A 20,069-nucleotide genomic window follows, 5' to 3' on the forward strand; every position below is an offset into this window, starting at 1 on the left:
ATGGGTCTCTGTACAGCGTGTAGAGGCCTGATGCTATGTGCTGGCTCTCTGTACAGCGTGTAGAGGCCTGATCTGATACTATGTGCTGGCTCTCTGTACAGTGTGTGGAGGCCTGATACTATGTGCTGGGTGTCTGTACAGTGTGTAGACGCCAAATACTATGTGCTGGCTCTCTGTACAGTGTGTGGAGGCCTGATACTATGTGATGGGTCTCTGTACAGTGTGTGGCGGCCTGATGCTATGTGCTGGGTGTCTGTACGGTGTGTAGAGGCCTGATACTATGTGATGGGTCTCTGTACAGCGTGTAGAGGCCTGATACTATGTGCTGGCTCTCTGTACAGTGTGTGGAGGCCTGATGCTGGGTGTCTGTACGGTGTGTATAGGCCTGATACTATGTGCTGGCTCTCTGTACAGTGTGTAGAGGCCTGATACTATGTGCTAACTCTCTATAAAGTGTGTAGAGGCCTGATGCGATGTGTTGGCTCTCTGTACAGCGTGTGGAGGCCTGATGCTGGGTGTCTGTACAGTGTGTAGAGGCCTGATACTATGTGCTGGCTCTCTGTACAGTGTGTAGAGGCCAGATACTATGTGCTGGGTGTCTGTACAGTGTGTAGAGGCCTGATACTATGTGCTAGCTCTCTGTACAGTGTGTGGAGGCCTGATACTATGTGATGGGTCTCTGTACAGCGTGTAGAGGCCTGATGCTATGTGCTGGCTCTCTGTACAGCGTGTAGAGGCCTGATCTGATACTATGTGATGGGTCTCTGTACAGCGTGTAGAGGCCTGATACTATGTGATGGGTCTCTGTACAGCGTGTAGAGGCCTGATGCTATGTGCTGGCTCTCTGTACAGCGTGTAGAGGCCTGATCTGATACTATGTGCTGGCTCTCTGTACAGTGTGTGGAGGCCTGATACTATGTGCTGGGTGTCTGTACAGTGTGTAGAGGCCAAATACTATGTGCTGGCTCTCTGTACAGTGTGTGGAGGCCTGATACTATGTGATGGGTCTCTGTACAGTGTGTGGCGGCCTGATGCTATGTGCTGGGTGTCTGTACGGTGTGTAGAGGCCTGATACTATGTGATGGGTCTCTGTACAGCGTGTAGAGGCCTGATACTATGTGCTGGCTCTCTGTACAGTGTGTGGAGGCCTGATGCTGGGTGTCTGTACGGTGTGTATAGGCCTGATACTATGTGCTGGCTCTCTGTACAGTGTGTGGAGGCCTGATACTATGTGATGGGTCTCTGTACAGCGTGTAGAGGCCTGATGCTATGTGTTGGCTCTCTGTACAGCGTGTGGAGGCCTGATGCTGGGTGTCTGTACAGTGTGTGGAGGCCTGATACTATGTGCTGGGTGTCTGTACAGTGTGTAGAGGCCTGATACTATGTGATGGGTCTCTGTACAGCGTGTAGAGGCCTGATACTATGTGATGGGTCTCTGTACAGCGTGTAGAGGCCTGATGCTATGTGCTGGCTCTCTGTACAGCGTGTAGAGGCCTGATACTATGTGCTGGCTCTCTGTACAGTGTGTGGAGGCCTGATACTATGTGATGGGTCTCTGTACAGTGTGTGGCGGCCTGATGCTATGTGCTGGGTGTCTGTACGGTGTGTAGAGGCCTGATACTATGTGATGGGTCTCTGTACAGCGTGTAGAGGCCTGATACTATGTGCTGGCTCTCTGTACAGTGTGTGGAGGCCTGATGCTGGGTGTCTGTACGGTGTGTATAGGCCTGATACTATGTGCTGGCTCTCTGTACAGTGTGTGGAGGCCTGATACTATGTGATGGGTCTCTGTACAGCGTGTAGAGGCCTGATACTATGTGCTGGCTCTCTGTACAGTGTGTGGAGGCCTGATGCTGGGTGTCTGTACGGTGTGTAGAGGCCTGATACTATGTGCTGGCTCTCTGTACGGTGTGTAGAGGCCTGATACTATGTGATGGGTGTCACAACTGAGGGCCTGAGCTGACGGGAGGCAGCCTCAGTTGTAGGGGCTGAGATGTACCGGAACCTGGGAGGTTGTATCAGACCCCTGGACATGTAAGTAACATGAATAATAACTGCCCGAAGGCGTGACCACGACAACTTAGATAAAAGTCAATGATGTTTATTATGACAACTCCGCATCACAGCAGCAATAAAAGAAAACGTAAAAGTCAGCAAAGAATAAATACAGTTCCTGAGTACTACAGCATGGCAGGAGCCACAGGGCACTGGTAGTGTGAGATAGTTCTTATGATCTTCTAGATGGAAAGTCCTTACCAGGCCCGGCTGTAGCAATGGAGATAACCCAGGATTATACCAGCTGGTGTTCCAGGAAGAGCTGGGTTGCTGAAGGTAAAACAGCTGCTGTGGATACTGGCTGGAACCAGACTGTTGTTAGCACGGAGTGGATACTGGCTGGAACCAGTTAAATAATAAATGAACTTTGGGAGCGATGAAATGTGAACTGAAATGTAGAACTTGAGAGCGGAGAAATAATAATTCCGGTGGAGAGTGGTAAAGTGTAGAAAGGACACCGGCCCTTTAAGGGAAGCTGTACTCTGCTGGAAGCAGGTAGTGTTGTAGCTGGAAACAGATGAATCCACAATGGATTGGAGAGTCAGGCTACACCGCAGGTGGAATGCTGGTGCGGGTCTCTATGGTGGAAGTCTTGAGACAGGAGCTGGAACCTGGAAGACAATCATAGAAGAGAGACAAACAGGAACTAGGTTTGACAACCAAAGCACTGACGTCTTCCTTGCTCAGGTACAGCTTACTTATACCTGCAGCAAGGAAGGGGTTGGCTAGGCAATTATGCAAATCAACAACACAGACAGCAGATTGGTGGAAATGATCAGATGACAGAATCCAAGATGTCTGCGCCCATGCAGACACTTGGAGGGAAGTTTGGTTTGTAATCCATGTGGTCTGGGAAACAGTAATGGCGGCGCCGGCCACCGGAGACAGGAGACGCCAGGCTGATAGATGCACATTTAACCACGCGGGCACAGCGGAGGCCGCGGCTGATGAAAAGACCACTCTGTATGTGGAAACTCAGGAACAGCGGAATCCGGTCCTGGAACGCTGAGCCCGCCTTAGGAGGCATCTGATGGGTAAGTAATGGCGTCCAGATACCCGGATCGTGACAGCACCCCCCTTTAGGAGTGGCCCCAGGACACTTCTTAGGCTTTAAAGGAAACTTTGCGTGGAAATTTCGGACCAAGGCAGGAGCATGGACGTCAGAGGCATTGGTCCAAGAGCGTTCCTCAGGACCATAGCCCTTCCAGTCAACGAGATACTGAAGTTGACCGTAACGGTGACGTGAGTCCAGGATCTTGGCCACTTCATACTCAACGCCTCGTTGAGTTTGGACTTTCGGAGTTGGTGGAAGTGAGGAATGAAACCGATTCAAGATCAGCGGTTTCAACAGGGAAACATGGAATGTCCTGGGTATTTTTAAGAAGGGAGGTAACTGGAGTCTGTAAGCAACAGGATTGATGACTTGATCAATTTTGAAAGGACCGATGTAGCGAGGTGCAAACTTCATACTGGGAACTCTTAACCTCAAATTCTTCGTGGATAACCATACCCGATCACCCACCTTGAGAGCAGGAACTGCTCGACGCTTCTTATCCGCAAACTTCTTGTACCTGAACGATGCCTTGAGCAGAGCTGATCGTACGCTCTTCCAGATATTGGCAAACTGATGCAAGGTGATATCCACTGCGGGAACAGAAGTTGCTGGAAGCGGTTGGTACTCAGGGACTTTAGGGTGGAATCCAAAGTTGGTGAAGAATGGTGTTGAAGAAGATGAAGAATGATACTGGTTGTTATGACAGAACTCGGCCCAGGGAAGTAATTGAACCCAGTCATCTTGAGAGGAGGACACATAGATGCGGAGGAAGGCCTCCAAGTCCTGATTCACCCTCTCAGTTTGACCATTGGTCTGAGGATGGTAAGCCGTGGAAAACTTTAACTTGACTTGGAGGACTTGACATAAACTTCGCCAGAATTTGGCTGTGAATTGAACTCCTCGATCTGAGATAATTTCTTCTGGAAGACCGTGGAGTCGGAAGATCTCTTGTATGAATACTTGAGCCAACTTGGAAGCTGACGGAAGACCGGTGAGAGGAATGAAGTGTGCCATCTTGGTGAACCGGTCAACTACCACCCAGATGGTATTGAACTTGTTGCACATGGGCAAATCTGTAATAAAATCCATCGACAAATGGGTCCATGGTCGACGGGGAACAGATAGTGGAACCAGTTGCCCCGCAGGCGACTGGCGGGATACTTTATGTTGAGCACACTTTGGGCAAGATGCAATAAACTCCAAAACGTCCTTTTTCAGAGTTGGCCACCAATAGGACCTAGAGATAAACTCCAGGGTTTTTTGGATACCTGTATGTCCGGCAAAACGGGAAGCATGGGCCCAATGCATGAGCTTCTTCCTTAGTGTCGGCTTCACAAAACTTTTCCCTGATGGGGGCGTAGAGTCCATCCCTACCGTGGAGAATGCCAACGGATTTATAATAGGATGCTTGTCTGAAGACTCTGACTCATTTTCTTGCTCCCATGAGCGGGAAAGGGCATCGGCCTTGCGATTCTGAGAGCCCGGACAGAACTGGAGTTTAAAGTCGAACCTGGAAAAGAAAAGTGCCCATCTGGCCTGACGAGGGTTGAGACATTGTGCGCCTTTTAGATATAGAAGGTTCTTGTGGTCTGTAAGGATGGTGATTGAATGAGAAGCTCCCTCCAACAGATATCTCCACTCCTCTAGAGCGAGCTTGATGGCTAGCAACTCCTGGTCGCCAATGGCATAGTTGCGCTCCGCTGGGGAGAACTTCCGTGAGAAGAAACTGCAAGGATGTAAATGACCATCTTTAGCCCTCTGAGATAACACCGCTCCTACTCCAACGGAGGAGGCATCCACCTCTAAGATGAAAGGAGAGTCGATGTCAGGCTGTTTCAGGACAGGTGCAGAGATGAACCTCTGTTTTAAAAGATGAAAAGCTTGCATGGCTTCTTCAGACCACTTGGACGGGTTAGCACCCTTCTTGGTGAAAGCAGTAATAGGCGCCACAATGGTGGAAAAGTCTCGTATAAACTTTCGGTAATAATTGGCGAACCCTAAGAACCTCTGGACCCCTTTGAGGGTTAAGGGTACCGGCCAATTCTGGATTGCTTGTAGTTTCTCAGGATCCATCTCTAGTCCGGAACCGGACACAATGTACCCTAGAAACGGAATGGACTTGACTTCAAAGACGCATTTCTCTAATTTGCAGTAGAGATGATTGACACGGAGACGGGACAGAACCTCCTTTACCCAGAAACGATGTTCCTCTAAATCGTTGGCAAAAATGAGGATATCATCTAGATAGACCACGACATGACGGTATAGAATGTCTCTGAAGATCTCATTGACGAAATGCTGGAAGACAGCTGGAGCATTGCTCAATCCGAAGGGCATGACGAGGTACTCATAATGTCCGTCACGGGTGTTAAATGCGGTCTTCCACTCGTCACCCTCACGGATCCGGATGAGATTGTATGCACCTCTCAGGTCCAGCTTTGTAAAGATGGTAGCTCCGCTAACTCTGTCAAAGAGCTCAGTAATCAGGGGTCAAGGATAGCGGTTCTTGATGGTAATGTCGTTCAAACCTCTGTAGTCGAGGCACGGCCGCAGACCACTATCTTTCTTCTTTACAAAAAAGAAGCCTGCGCCGGCTGGAGAAGAAGAAGGTCGAATGAACCCCTTTGCTAGGTTCTCTTTAATGTATTCCTCCATAGAATGTGTCTCGGGGAGAGACAACGGATAAGTTCGGCCTCGAGGTGGAACCTTCCCTGGAACGAGATCAATCGGGCAGTCCCATTCTCTATGAGGAGGAAGGATATCAGCAGAAGCTTTACTGAACACATCCGTGAAATCTTGATATGGAGGAGGTGGAACATCAGACGACCTGGGGGAGGAAGAACAGACAGGCAACACTTTAAACAAACATGTCTTAGTACAGGAGGAACCCCATGCCAGGATTTGCGTAGTCGTCCAATCAATTGTAGGATTGTGAAGACGGAGCCATGGAAGGCCCAGGACCACAGGATGTGTGGCTCTTGGAATCACTAAAAATGAAATAAGTTCGGAATGAAGAACTCCCACTCTCAGACGAACTGGTAGAGTCCTTAGAGAAATAACTGTATCAAAAATTTTACTGCCATCCACAGCAGTTAAGGAAAAGGACGAAGGAAGTCTCTCGGTGGGTAGGGACCACCGTTTAACATAGGCTTCAGTAATAAAGTTCCCAGCTGCTCCGGAATCCAGGAGGGCAATGACGTTCTGATAACGTTGAGCAACTTGAAGCGAGACTGGGAGGTTACAATCTTGAGGAGATGGAGAGGAGATCATTACTCCTAGCCGGCCCTCTCCTTGGCGAGCTAGGATTTGGAGTTTCCCGGACGTTTGGGACAGGCATTAATGGTGTGAGACGGAGCTACACAATACAGACAGAGAAACTCGGAGAGACGTCTTCGGCGCTCAGCAGGAGTTAAACGGGAACGGCCAATTTGCATGGGTTCATCTGTAGTTGGTGACAGTTGGCGAGGAGGAGGAGTAGAAGATTTTGGAGCAGATGATCTTCCACGCTCAGTTGCTCTCTCTCTGAAACGCAAGTCAACTTTCGTACAAAGTGAGATTAGCTCATCTAACTTGGAGGGTAAGTCTCTGGTAGCTAACTCATCTTTAATACGCTCGGATAAACCATGCCAGAATGCAGCATACAGGGCCTCGTCGTTCCATGCCAGTTCGGATGCCAGGATCTGGAACTGTATAAGATATTGTCCTACAGTACGTGATTCCTGGCGTAAACGGAGAATCTCAGACGAAGCTGAAGTTACCCGGCCTGGCTCGTCGAAGATGCGCCTGAATGTTGACACAAATGCAGTGTAAGAAGATAGCAGGGTGTCGGACCTCTCCCATAACGGTGATGCCCAATCAAGGGCTGAGCCACTGAGAAGAGAAATAATGTAGGCAATTTTTGTACGGTCACTGGGAAAATTGCCAGGTTGTAGCTCAAACTGAATCTCACACTGGTTGAGAAATCCCCTGCAGAATCTTGGAGATCCGTCAAATTTTGCTGGCGTTGGAAGATGAAGACGTGGAGCAGAAATGGGTAAGGTGGGTGGGGTTATAGCTGGAGTCACTGTGGTTGACGCACCAGACGCGCCTGATCCACGGAGAGTTGTCTGAATCCCATCCAGCCGAGTAGAGAGATCCTGGAGACAGCGGATGATGTGGCCCTGTGCAGCCTCCTGATGTTCTAGTCGGGCTGCCAGTTCTTGCATCGGCCTGGCCGCTTGATCCTGGTCTCCGGCTGGATTCATTAGGTCAGTGCTTACTGTCACAACTGAGGGCCTGAGCTGACGGGAGGCAGCCTCAGTTGTAGGGGCTGAGATGTACCGGAACCTGGGAGGTTGTATCAGACCCCTGGACATGTAAGTAACATGAATAATAACTGCCCGAAGGCGTGACCACGACAACTTAGATAAAAGTCAATGATGTTTATTATGACAACTCCGCATCACAGCAGCAATAAAAGAAAACGTAAAAGTCAGCAAAGAATAAATACAGTTCCTGAGTACTACAGCATGGCAGGAGCCACAGGGCACTGGTAGTGTGAGATAGTTCTTATGATCTTCTAGATGGAAAGTCCTTACCAGGCCCGGCTGTAGCAATGGAGATAACCCAGGATTATACCAGCTGGTGTTCCAGGAAGAGCTGGGTTGCTGAAGGTAAAACAGCTGCTGTGGATACTGGCTGGAACCAGACTGTTGTTAGCACGGAGTGGATACTGGCTGGAACCAGTTAAATAATAAATGAACTTTGGGAGCGATGAAATGTGAACTGAAATGTAGAACTTGAGAGCGGAGAAATAATAATTCCGGTGGAGAGTGGTAAAGTGTAGAAAGGACACCGGCCCTTTAAGGGAAGCTGTACTCTGCTGGAAGCTGAGGCTGGAAGCAGGTAGTGTTGTAGCTGGAAACAGATGAATCCACAATGGATTGGAGAGTCGGGCTACACCGCAGGTGGAATGCTGGTGCGGGTCTCTATGGTGGAAGTCTTGAGACAGGAGCTGGAACCTGGAAGACAATCATAGAAGAGAGACAAACAGGAACTAGGTTTGACAACCAAAGCACTGACGTCTTCCTTGCTCAGGTACAGCTTACTTATACCTGCAGCAAGGAAGGGGTTGGCTAGGCAATTATGCAAATCAACAACACAGACAGCAGATTGGTGGAAATGATCAGATGACAGAATCCAAGATGTCTGCGCCCATGCAGACACTTGGAGGGAAGTTTGGTTTGTAATCCATGTGGTCTGGGAAACAGTAATGGCGGCGCCGGCCACCGGAGACAGGAGACGCCAGGCTGATAGATGCACATTTAACCACGCGGGCACAGCGGAGGCCGCGGCTGATGAAAAGACCACTCTGTATGTGGAAACTCAGGAACAGCGGAATCCGGTCCTGGAACGCTGAGCCCGCCTTAGGAGGCATCTGATGGGTAAGTAATGGCGTCCAGATACCCGGATCGTGACAATGGGTCTCTGTACAGCGTGTAGAGGCCTGATACTATGTGCTGGCTCTCTGTACAGTGTGTGGAGGCCTGATGCTGGGTGTCTGTACGGTGTGTATAGGCCTGATACTATGTGCTGGGTCTCTGTACAGCGTGTAGAGGCCTGATACTATGTGATGGGTCTCTGTACAGCGTGTAGAGGCCTGATACTATGTGCTGGCTCTCTGTACAGTGTGTAGAGGCCTGATGCTGGGTGTCTGTACGGTGTGTATAGGCCTGATACTATGTGCTGGCTCTTGGGTTACACAGCCGGCCGATGGTGTCGCAGGTGACCTGATGCTGCATTCTCGGACACGGCAGAGGATAACACACGCATGCCGGAGGCGTCCACTTAAACCAGATGCCTCATGCTGCATTACCATTAACATTGTTGCCGCTTCCAACAGCAGCGATACTATTTCCAACCACATTTGAATAACCCCCATTGTATGCTGTGCTGGTGTGTTCCTTGTGATGGGTACCATCATCCATAGTGTGTATGTGTGCTATACAGTGTAAAAGCCTTGTGTCATGTGGTTTGTCTACTGTATTGCTTGTTTTTGTATTTTCCATGTTGTGGTATAGCCTATGGCTGTGCTATGACGACCTTACACTTGTTCCGTGTACAGTGATGAGATTTCTTGTGTAAATGATTTCCGTTGTTATGAGAAATGAGTAGTAATTAATAGTAGCGGAATAGAAGAGGCTGTTGTACCTGACCGCTAAATCCCCATACACACACAGACTACCATATGCGCAGCCTCCAATCCTTCTAATTTTCATATGGTTTTTGTAAATGTTATTTGGACATGAGTAACCATTCTGGGTCTTATTACGCTTCACTTATGACAGATCAAAGGGGCGCGGCCGCGGTAGAACGAGGAGGAAATTTGGATCTGGAAGGCGACCAGGGAGGCCTCCGAAATTTATGCGGTTGGATATCGGTGGCAATAACCGGGATAAGTGTGGTCTTGGAAGTCAGGTAATTGTGTATTGTACTCTACATAAAAGGTCTGCATACACGTCATCTTATCCTTCTATTGGCAATTCAGTTGTCTGTGCATCCATCCAAATCTAACACTCTCTGCACATGTTACATCTACCCCACCTGCAGTGCAGCATGGTTTTGCCCCGTTGTGTGCTGTTTTGCTTTACTTACAAACAACATGAATCAGACCATGTATCCAGCATCACTATTTATTTATGAGTGTTCAACTTTACAGTGAAATCTGTACAACTTCTGTTCTATGGAGACTATTTTAATACTACTTACAGTAACTTTCACTTATTATAAACCTTTTTCTTTTTGGCATCTGCAATTACGTATAATTATAAGTAGTTCATAAGACGACGAAGTGTGTGTGTATGTATGTATGTGTATATACACTGCTCAAAAAAATAAAGGGAACACTTAAACAACACAATGTAACTCCAAGTCAATCACACTTCTGTGAAATCAAACTGTCCACTTTGGAAGCAACACTGATTGACAATCAATTTCACATGCTGTTGTGCAAATGGAATAGACAACAGGTGGAAATTATAGGTAATTAGCAAGACACCCCCAATAAAGGAGTTGTTCTGCAGGTGGTGACCACAGACCACTTCTCAGCTATGCTTTCTGGCTGATGTTTTGGTCACTTTTGAAAGCTGGCGGTGCTTTCACTCTAGTGGTAGCATGAGACGGAGTCTACAACCCACACAAGTGGCTCAGGTAGTGCAGCTCATCCAGGATGGCACATCAATGCGAGCTGTGGCAAGAAGGTTTGCTGTGTCTGTCAGCGTAGTGTCCAGAGCATGGAGGCGCTACCAGGAGACAGGCCAGTACATCAGGAGACATGGAGGAGGCCGTAGGAGGGCAACAACCCAACAGCAGGACCGCTACCTCCGTCTTTGTGCAAGGAGGAACAGGAGGAGCACTGCCAGAGCCCTGCAAACTGACCTCCAGCAAGCCACAAATGTGCATGTGTCTACTCAAACGATCAGAAACAGACTCCATGAGGGTGGTATGAGGGCCCGACGTCCACAGGTGGGGGTTGTGCTTACAGCCCAACACCGTGTAGGACGTTTGGCATTTGCCAGAGAACACCAAGAGTGGCAAATTCGCCACTGGCGCCCTGTGCTCTTCACAGATGAAAGCAGGTTCTCACTGAGCACATGTGACAGACGTGACAGTCTGGAGACGCCAAGGAGAACGTTCTGCTGCCTGCAACATCCTCCAGCATTACCGGTTTGGCAGCGGGTCAGTAATGGTGTGGGGTGGCATTTCTTTGGGGGGCCGCACAGCCCTCCATGTGCCCGCCAGAGGTAGCCTGACTGCCATTAGGTAGCGAGATGAGATCCTCAGACCCCTTGTGAGACCATATGCTGGTGCGGTTGGCCCTGGGTTCCTCCTAATGCAAGACAATGCTAGACCTCATGTGGCTGGAGTGTGTCAGCAGTTCCTGCAAGACGAAGGCATTGATGCTATGGACTGGCCCGCCCGTTCCCCAGACCTGAATCCAATTGAGCACATCTGGGACATCATGTCTCGCTCCATCCACAAACGCCACGTTGCATCACTGTCCAGGAGTTGGCGGATGCTTTAGTCCTGGTCTGGGAGGAGATCCCACAGTAGACCATCCGCCACCTCATCAGGAGCATGCCCAGGCATTGTAGGGAGGTCATACAGGCACGTGGAGGCCACACACACTACTGAGCCTCATTTTGACTTGTTTTAAGGACATTACATCAAAGTTGGATCAGCCTGTAGTGTGTTTTTCCACTTTAATTTTGAGTGTGACTCCAAATCCAGACCTCCATGGGTTAATAAAATTGATTTCCATTGATAATTTTTGTGTGATTTTGTTGTCCGCACATTCAACTATGTAAAGAACAAAGTATTTAATAAGAATATTTCATTAATTCAGATCTAGGATGTGTTATTTTAGTGTTCCCTTTATTTTTTTGAGCAGTGTACATAATAATATATATATATATATATATATATATATATATATATATATATATATACTAGGCGATTCAACGCGCCCTACGGGCGCTCTTCACACCGTCGTTTGTGGCTACGCCCCGTTAACCCCTGCACGCCTTTGAACATACGCAGGCCGGTAGAGAACAGATGCAGAAATGCAGGGCAGTATAGAGGGCATACAGAAATGGGGTCCGGTTGAGAAAAGATAGAGAGGAGTAGGGGGGAGGGAATGTACAGAAACGCTGTGCGATGGGTAAAGGATAGGGAGAGGCAGGGTGGTAGGGAGAGGATATAAAGAGAGGCAAGGTGTTACAAAATACCGTTGCAAAAGGCTACGACCCGTTAACCCCTGCACGGGCTTCAGCTAGTGGGTAAATATTGCAAGGGGGAAGGGCGTGCGATTGTCAAGGGGGCGTAGGCCTTTGTGAGAGGGTGAAGAGTGGCCGCAGGGCACAATGAATAACATAGTGTAGTATATACTGCTAGTGTATACAGCGCAGTTTATACACACAGTGGCCACAGGTAATGGAGCCGCGTATACACACAATGGACACAGGTAGCAGCGCAGCTTATACACACAGTGGCCACAGGTAATGGATCTACGTATCCACACAGTGGGCAGAGATAGCAGCGCAGCTTATACACACAATACCCACAGGTAGCAGAGCCGCTTATACACACAGTGGCCACAGGTAATGTAGCCGCGTATCCACACAGTGCCCACAGGTAGCAGCGCAGCTTCTACACACAGTGGCCACAGGTAGCAGAGCCGCTTATACACACAATACCCACAGGTAGCAGAGCCGCTTATACACACACAGTGCCCACAGGTAGCAGAGGCGCTTATACACACACAGTGCCCACAGGTAGCAGAGCCGCTTATACACACACAGTGCCCACAGGTAGCAGAGGCGCTAATACACACAGTGCCCACATGTAGCAGAGCCGCTTATACACACACAGTGCCCACAGGTAGCAGAGCCGCTTATACACACACACATACACAGTGCCCACAGGTAGCAGAGGCGCTTATACACACAGTGCCCACAGGTAGCAGAGCCGCTTATACACACACAGTGCCCACAGGTAGCAGAGGCACTTATACACACAGTGCCCACAGGTAGCAGAGGCACTTATACACACAGTGCCCACAGGCAGCAGAGCCGCTTATACACACACAGTGACCACAGGTAGCAGAGCCGCTTATACACACACAGTGACCACAGGTAGCAGAGGCGCTTATACACACACAGTGCCCACAGGTAGCAGAGGCGCTTATACACACACAGTGCCCACAGGTAGCAGAGGCGCTTATACACACAGTGCCCACAGGTAGCAGAGGCGCTTATACACACAGTGCCCACAGGTAGCAGAGGCGCTTATACACACAGTGACCACAGGTAGCAGAGGCGCTTATACACACACAGTGCCCACAGGTAGCAGAGGCGCTTATACACACAGTGGCCACAGGTAATGGATCTACGTATCCACACCGTGGGCAGAGATAGCAGCGCAGCTTATACACACAATACCCACAGGTAGCAGAGCCGCTTATACACACAGTGGCCACAGGTAATGTAGCCGCGTATCCACACAGTGCCCACAGGTAATGTAGCCGCGTATCCACACAGTGCCCACAGGTAGCAGCGCAGCTTCTACACACAGTGGCCACAGGTAGCAGAGCCGCTTATACACACAATACCCACAGGTAGCAGAGCCGCTTATACACACACAGTGCCCACAGGTAGCAGAGCCGCTTATACACACACAGTGCCCACAGGTAGCAGAGCCGCTTATATTCATCACACACACACACACACACACACACACACACACACACACACACACACACACAGTGCCCACAGGTAGCAGAGGCGCTTATACACACAGTGCCCACAGGTAGCAGAGCCGCTTATACACACACAGTGCCCACAGGTAGCAGAGGCACTTATACACACAGTGCCCACAGGTAGCAGAGGCGCTTATACACACAGTGCCCACAGGTAGCAGAGGCGCTTATACACACAGTGCCCACAGGTAGCAGAGGCGCTTATACACACAGTGACCACAGGTAGCAGAGGCGCTTATACACACAGTGACCACAGGTAGCAGAGGCGCTTATATACACAGTGACCACAGGTAGCAGAGCCGCTTATACACACACAGTGACCACAGGTAGCAGAGCCGCTTATACACACACAGTGACCACAGGTAGCAGAGCCGCTTATACACACACAGTGACCACAGGTAGCAGAGCCGCTTATACACACACAGTGACCACAGGTAGCAGAGCCGCTTATACACACACAGTGCCCACAGATAGCAGAGCCGCTTATACACACAGTGCCCACAGATAGCAGAGCCGCTTATACACATAGTGCCCACAGATAGCAGAGCCGCTTATACACACAGTGCCCACAGGTAGCAGAGCCGCTTATACACACAGTGCCCACAGGTAGCAGTGGTGCTTATACACACAATAGCCCCTGGTAGCAGCGTAACTTCTACACACAATTCCCATAGGTAACAGCCGCTTATACACACACACACACACAGTGCCCACAGGTAGCAGCGTCACTTCTACACACAATTCCCATAGGTAACAGAGCCGCTTATACACACAATGGCCACAGGTAGCAGTGGCGTTTATACACACAGTGGCCACAGGTAGCAGTGTCGCTTATACACATAATGGCCACAGGTAGCAGTGTCGCTTATACACATAATGGCCACAGCATTAGTGTTTCTTATTAATCCAACGTCCATTGGTAGCAACTGTACTCACAGAAGTTCAGTGTGTGTGGGGGGTTTGGAAAGGGGGTGGGTGCAGTGAGGTGGAGGTGCGTATCTATGCCGCTGATCACCGCGATTCAGGGAATCACTTGTAGCGGCTGCGTATGGTGTCCGAGGTGCTACGTGTGGTGGTGGGGTGGATGCGGGAGGGGGTCCAGAGGTGTTGCGGGTGGTGGAGGGTTGGGTGCAGTGGCACCGATGGCGGAAAGGGTGCAGAGGTGCTGTGGGGGAGGGGTAGGTGTGGAGGGGGAGTGTAGATGCTGTTGGTGGGGGAGAGGTGGGTGCGGGGGGGCTGGGGATGAAGGAGGGGGTCTGGAGGTGATGTGGGAGGGGGGATGTAGGGGGGTGAGCTTAGGTGATGGGTTTCAGAAGTGGTGGGGGAGGTGTGGGATGGCACGGATGGGGTATGTAGATGCTGTCGTGTCGCGGGTGGGGCGCGGATGTGGTGGATTCTGTGGGTGGCGCGAGTGTGGGAGGGCTGGGTGGGATGGAGCATGTGGGGGTGTAGCGGGGGGGAGAGGTGTGGGGGCGCAGCGGAAGGGGCGTCTGACGCAGATGTGCTGGATGCTGTGGGTGCCACGGGTGGGGGAGGGCGCGTGGGTTGGAGGGTGCAGGGGTGAGAAGTGGGTATAAGGGTGGGGTGGAGGGTGCGTGGGTGTAGGAGGGGGTGGGGGAGGTGCAGGGGTGCCGCGGGTGTGGGGGGGGGGGGGGTGTTGCGGGTGCTACGAGTGGGGGCGTGTCCCGCGAGTGAGGGACGGATGTGGTGGGTGCTGTGGGTGCCACGGGTGGGGAAGGGGTGGGGGGGTGCTGCGGTTGGGGGAGGGAGTGCAGTGGGTGGGGTAGGGGCAGGGGTGCTGAGGGTGTGGGTGCTATGGGTGGGGGAGGGGCGTGTGCCACGGGTGGGGGGCGTATGTGGTGGATGCCGCGGGTAGGGTGGTGGGTTGCGGGGGGGAGAGGTGGGTATGGGGGTGGTACGGGGGTTGTGGGGGTGGGCTGGGGTTTTTTGCGGGTTGTGGGTGTTACGGGTGGGGGAGGGGGCGGGAGTGCCGTGGGTGGGGGAGGGGTGTGTGCCGCGGGTGAAGGACGAATGTGGTGGGTGCTGTGGGAGCCGCGGGTGGGGGAGGGGCTGGGGTGCGGATGTGGTGGATGCTGTGGGTGGGGCGGAGGGTGCAGGGGGGGTAGGTAGAGGTAGGTGAGGGGGAAGTGCGGGGGTGCCGCGGGTGGGGGAGGGGTGGGTGGGGTGGAGGGGTGTAGCGGGGGGAGAGGTTGGTATAGGGGTGGGGGAGGTACGGGGGTGGTGCGGGTGGGGGAGGGGCATGGGGTTTTGCGGGTTGTTGGTGTTACGGGTGGGGGAGGGGGCAGGAGTGCCGCGGGTGGGGTGGATGCCGCAGGTGAGAGGGTGCGGGGTGCCGTGGGTGGGGGGGGTGGATTCTGTGGGTGGCGCGGCGGGTGGAGGTGTTGGATGATGTGTGTGCGGCGGGTGGAGGTGTTGGATGATGTGTGTGGTGCGGCTGTCAGCGGTCGTCCACAATTCTCCTCCACACTGTGCGCCAGCGGTTAGTGAGAGCGCCACTTACAGTCCCCGGCTGCACTGTCACCAGGGTGCAGGGACTGGAGGAGGGAGAGAGGGGAGTGTACGGGGAGGAGGGAGAGAGGGGAGTGGACGGAGATGGGGAGGGGACTGGGTGGGGATGGGCGGACAGAGGGAGGGTACTGTTCCTGCCCTGCATCCAGCCACCCAGATCTGTGCCTGTGACTCCGCCCAGCGTTAGAAAGCCAGGCACCGAGTCACAAGGCTAATATATATATATATATATATATATATATATATATATATATATATATATATATATATATATATATATATATATATATATATATATTGGGAATAGTTGGCACTCAAAAAAACGTGAATACAGACCGGGGTGCCCTCCTAGGATGAATACACAATGTGGGTGTTCATGATGACTGAAGCCACAATCCACTGACCCCCTCACCACAGAAACAGGCGGCACAATTCCTATGTACTGTGTTATATTGGTTACTGTTCCCCAGTATAAAAACTAATTACTACTTAATCATTTTATTGGAAGGTACATTCTTGTATTTCATAGTATTCCTCACTGTTCTGTGTTTACAACATTGCTCAGTTTACAAGACGATGGGTGAGATTTATCAATCATAAAGAATGAAAAAGAGATGTTGCTATGGGTAACTTGTCTTCTTCTCTGCTATTTAGAAGGTTTGATACATTTCCCCTTCTCACTCTTACAGGACCTTCTTCAATTCCAAAGTAAACGGCCACTGTTTGAAGAGAGCGGTCATTCTGCAATTAATGGCATTGATCAGTCTGAACTATCTCTGGAAGCAGCGACAGAAGGTACAGTGGATCAACAGCCAGAGAGCCAGCTTCTGCAGGCTATCCCCCCTGTACAGCCCCCAACGACTGTGTCTCAAAGCATACTGACAGCTGAAGACATGCGACGAGCCAAACGCATACGGGTAAGACGCATTGCTTCTGGCGATATAGTTGTGCGTGTCATTGTCCTGGACGCAGTGCGCTTAGGTTAGTGTCTTAAGGAAATCGCAATTACTTTTCCTTTCTTGCGGATCTGTATGATGCTGATCTAAATGTGTCATTTCTGAGGCTGTCTTTGGGGGTAATTCAGACCTGATTACTAGCAGGCGATTTTTGCAGCCCTGCGATCAGATAGTCAGGGGAGTGTATTTTCGCTGTGCAAGTGTGCGATCGCATGTGTAGCAGAGCTGCACAAACTGATTTTGTGCAGTCTCTGCGCAGCCCAGGACTTACTCAGCCGTTGCGATCACATCAGGCTGTTTGGGGCCCCATTTGATGTCAGACACCCTCCCTTCAAACGCTTGGACACGACCTGTGTTTTTCCAGACACACTCTGAAAACGGCCAGTTGACACCCACAAAAGCCTTCTTCCTTTCAATCTCCTTGCGAACGCCAGTGCGAATGGATCCTTTGCACAAATCCGTCGTTGACCGGCGATCCAGTTTGCAGCTGTGCGACACGTCGGCGCAGTGCGGTGCATGCTCAGTTCGGACCTGATCGCCCTCTGTGCGAAAACGAACAGCAGCGATCCGATCTGAATTACCCCTCTTTGTCTTTAGTAAATTCAATGCGGATAGGTGTAACACGGACAGACCTAGAAAATGATGATGTAGGTCAGGGGTAGTCCATATGCAGCCCTCCAGCTGCTGTGTGACTTCATGATGGGAAAAAGAAGGTTGGGGGGAGGGGGGTGTATTTGGAATTTGACAATATATTCTTTTTATTATTTTTCTCTGACGTCCTAGTGGATGCTGGGAACTCCGTAAGGACCATGGGGAATAGCGGCTCCGCAGGAGACTGGGCACAAAAGTAAAGCTTTAGGACTACCTGGTGTGCACTGGCTCCTCCCCCTATGACCCTCCTCCAAGCCTCAGTTAGATTTTTGTGCCCGGCCGAGAAGGGTGCATTCTAGGAGGCTCTCCTGAGTTTCTTAGTAAAAGTTTAGTTTTAGGTTTTTTATTTTCAGTGAGACCTGCTGGCAACAGGCTCACTGCATCGAGGGACTAAGGGGAGAAGAAGCGAACCTGCCTGCTTGCAGCCAGCTTGGGCTTCTTGGCTACTGGACACCATTAGCTCCAGAGGGACCGAACACAGGCCCAGCCTCGGAGTCCGGTCCCAGAGCCGCGCCGCCGGCCCCCTTACAGAGCCAGAAGCAAGAAGAGGTCCGGAAAATCGGCGGCAGAAGACATCAGTCTTCACCAAGGTAGCGCACAGCACTGCAGCTGTGCGCCATTGCTCCTCAGGCACACTTCACACTCCGGTCACTGAGGGTGCAGGGCGCTGGGGGGGGGGGCGCCCTGAGCAGCAATAGAAACACCTTGGCTGGCGAAAATACATCACATATAACCCCCAGGGCTATATGGATGTATTTTAACCCCTGCCAGAATACAGCAAAAAGCGGGAGAAAAGTCAGCCGAGAAGGGGGCGGAGCCTATCTCCTCAGCGCACGGGCGCCATTTTCCCTCACAGCTTCGCTGGAAGGACGTCTCCCTGACTCTCCCCTGCAGTCCTGCACTACAGAAAAGGGTAAAACAAGAGAGGGGGGCACTAATTAGGCGCAGTATAAATAAAACAGCAGCTATAAGGGGAAAAACACTTCTATAAGGTTATCCCTGTATATATATAGCGCTCTGGTGTGTGCTGGCATACTCTCCCTCTGTCTCCCCAAAGGGCTAGTGGGGTCCTGTCCTCTATCAGAGCATTCCCTGTGTGTATGCTGTGTGTCGGTACGATTGTGTCGACATGTATGAGGAGAAAAATGGTGTGGAGGCGGAGCAATTGCCTGTAATGGAGATGTCACCCCCTAGGGAGTCGACACCTGAGTGGCTGAGCTTATGGAAGGAATTACGTGACAGTGTCAGCTCTTTACAAAAGACGGTTGATGACATGAGACAGCCGGCTACTCAGCTCGTGCCTGTCTAGGCGTCTCAAAAGCCATCTGGGGCTCTAAAATGCCCATTACCTCAGATGGCAGATACAGACGCCGACACGGATACTGACTCCAGTGTCGACGATGAAGAGACGAATGTGACTTCCAGTAGGGCCACACGTTACATGATTGATGCTATGAAAAATATTTTACATATTTCTGATAATACAAGTACCACTAAAAAGGGTATTATGTTTGGTGAGAAAAAAACTGCCTGTAGTTTTTCCTGCATCTGAGGAATTAAATGAAGTGTGTGATGAAGCGTGGGTTTCCCCCGATAAAAAACTGATAATTCCTAAAAGGTTATTAGCATCATACCCCTTCCCGCCAGAGGATAGGGCACGTTGGGAAACACCCCCTAAGGTGGATAAAGCGCTCACACGTTTGTCAAAACAGGTGGCACTACCGTCTCCTGATAGGGCCGCCCTTAAGGAACCTGCTGACAGAAAGCAGGAGAATATCCTAAAATGTATATACACTCACACGGGTGTTATACTGCGACCAGCAATCGCCTCAGCCTGGATGTGCAGTGCTGGGGTGGCTTGGTCGGATTCCCTGACTGACAATATTGATACCCTGGATAGGGACAGTATATTACTGACTATAGAGCATTTGAAAGATGCATTTCTATATATGCGTGATGCACAGAGGGATATTTGCCGACTGGCATCAAGAGTAAGTGCGCTTTCCATTTCTGCCAGAAGAGGGTTATGGACGAGGCAGTGGTCAGGTGATGCTGATTCCAAAAGGCATATGGAAGTATTGCCTTACAAAGGGGAGGCGTTATTTGGGGTAGGTCTATCAGACCTGGTGGCCACGGCAACTGCTGGGAAATCCACATTTTTACCCCAGGTAGCCTCTCAACATAAGAAGACGCCGTATTATCAGGCGCAGTCCTTTCGGCCCCATAAGGGCAAGCGGGCAAAAGGCTCCTCATTTCTGCCCCGTGGCAGTGGGAGAGGAAAAAGGCTGCAGCAAACAGCCAGTTCCCAGGAACAGAAGCCCTCTCCCGTTTTCTGCCAAGTCCTCAGCATGACGCTGGGGCTTTACAAGCGGACTCAGGCACTCCCCTAAAGTCTGCTTTAGCGACGTCTCCCTCCGACAGGGAGGCGGTATTGGAAGCCATTCACAAGCTGTATTCCCAGCAGGTGATAATCAAGATACCCTTCCTGCAACAGGGACAGGGGTATTATTCCACGCTGTTTGTGGTACCG

At 50.9% G+C, this 20,069-nt stretch overlaps 1 protein-coding gene across 4 annotated transcripts in view; it reads left to right on the forward strand.

Annotated features, from left to right (window-relative positions):
- The window catches only part of PRDM10 (PR/SET domain 10), a 118,039-nt gene that overhangs the window by 38,194 nt on the left and 59,776 nt on the right, over positions 1–20,069 (forward strand). For all 4 annotated transcript variants that reach the window (XM_063943645.1, XM_063943643.1, XM_063943644.1 and 1 more), the window contains 2 exons: positions 9,436–9,565; positions 16,622–16,849. In XM_063943645.1, the coding sequence (XP_063799715.1) occupies positions 9,436–9,565; positions 16,622–16,849 (358 nt within the window). The remainder of the gene's footprint in view (positions 1–9,435; positions 9,566–16,621; positions 16,850–20,069) is intronic.

The sequence above is a fragment of the Pseudophryne corroboree genome, chromosome 10 (genome assembly GCF_028390025.1).
Source record: "Pseudophryne corroboree isolate aPseCor3 chromosome 10, aPseCor3.hap2, whole genome shotgun sequence".
Taxonomy (NCBI): domain Eukaryota; kingdom Metazoa; phylum Chordata; class Amphibia; order Anura; family Myobatrachidae; genus Pseudophryne; species Pseudophryne corroboree.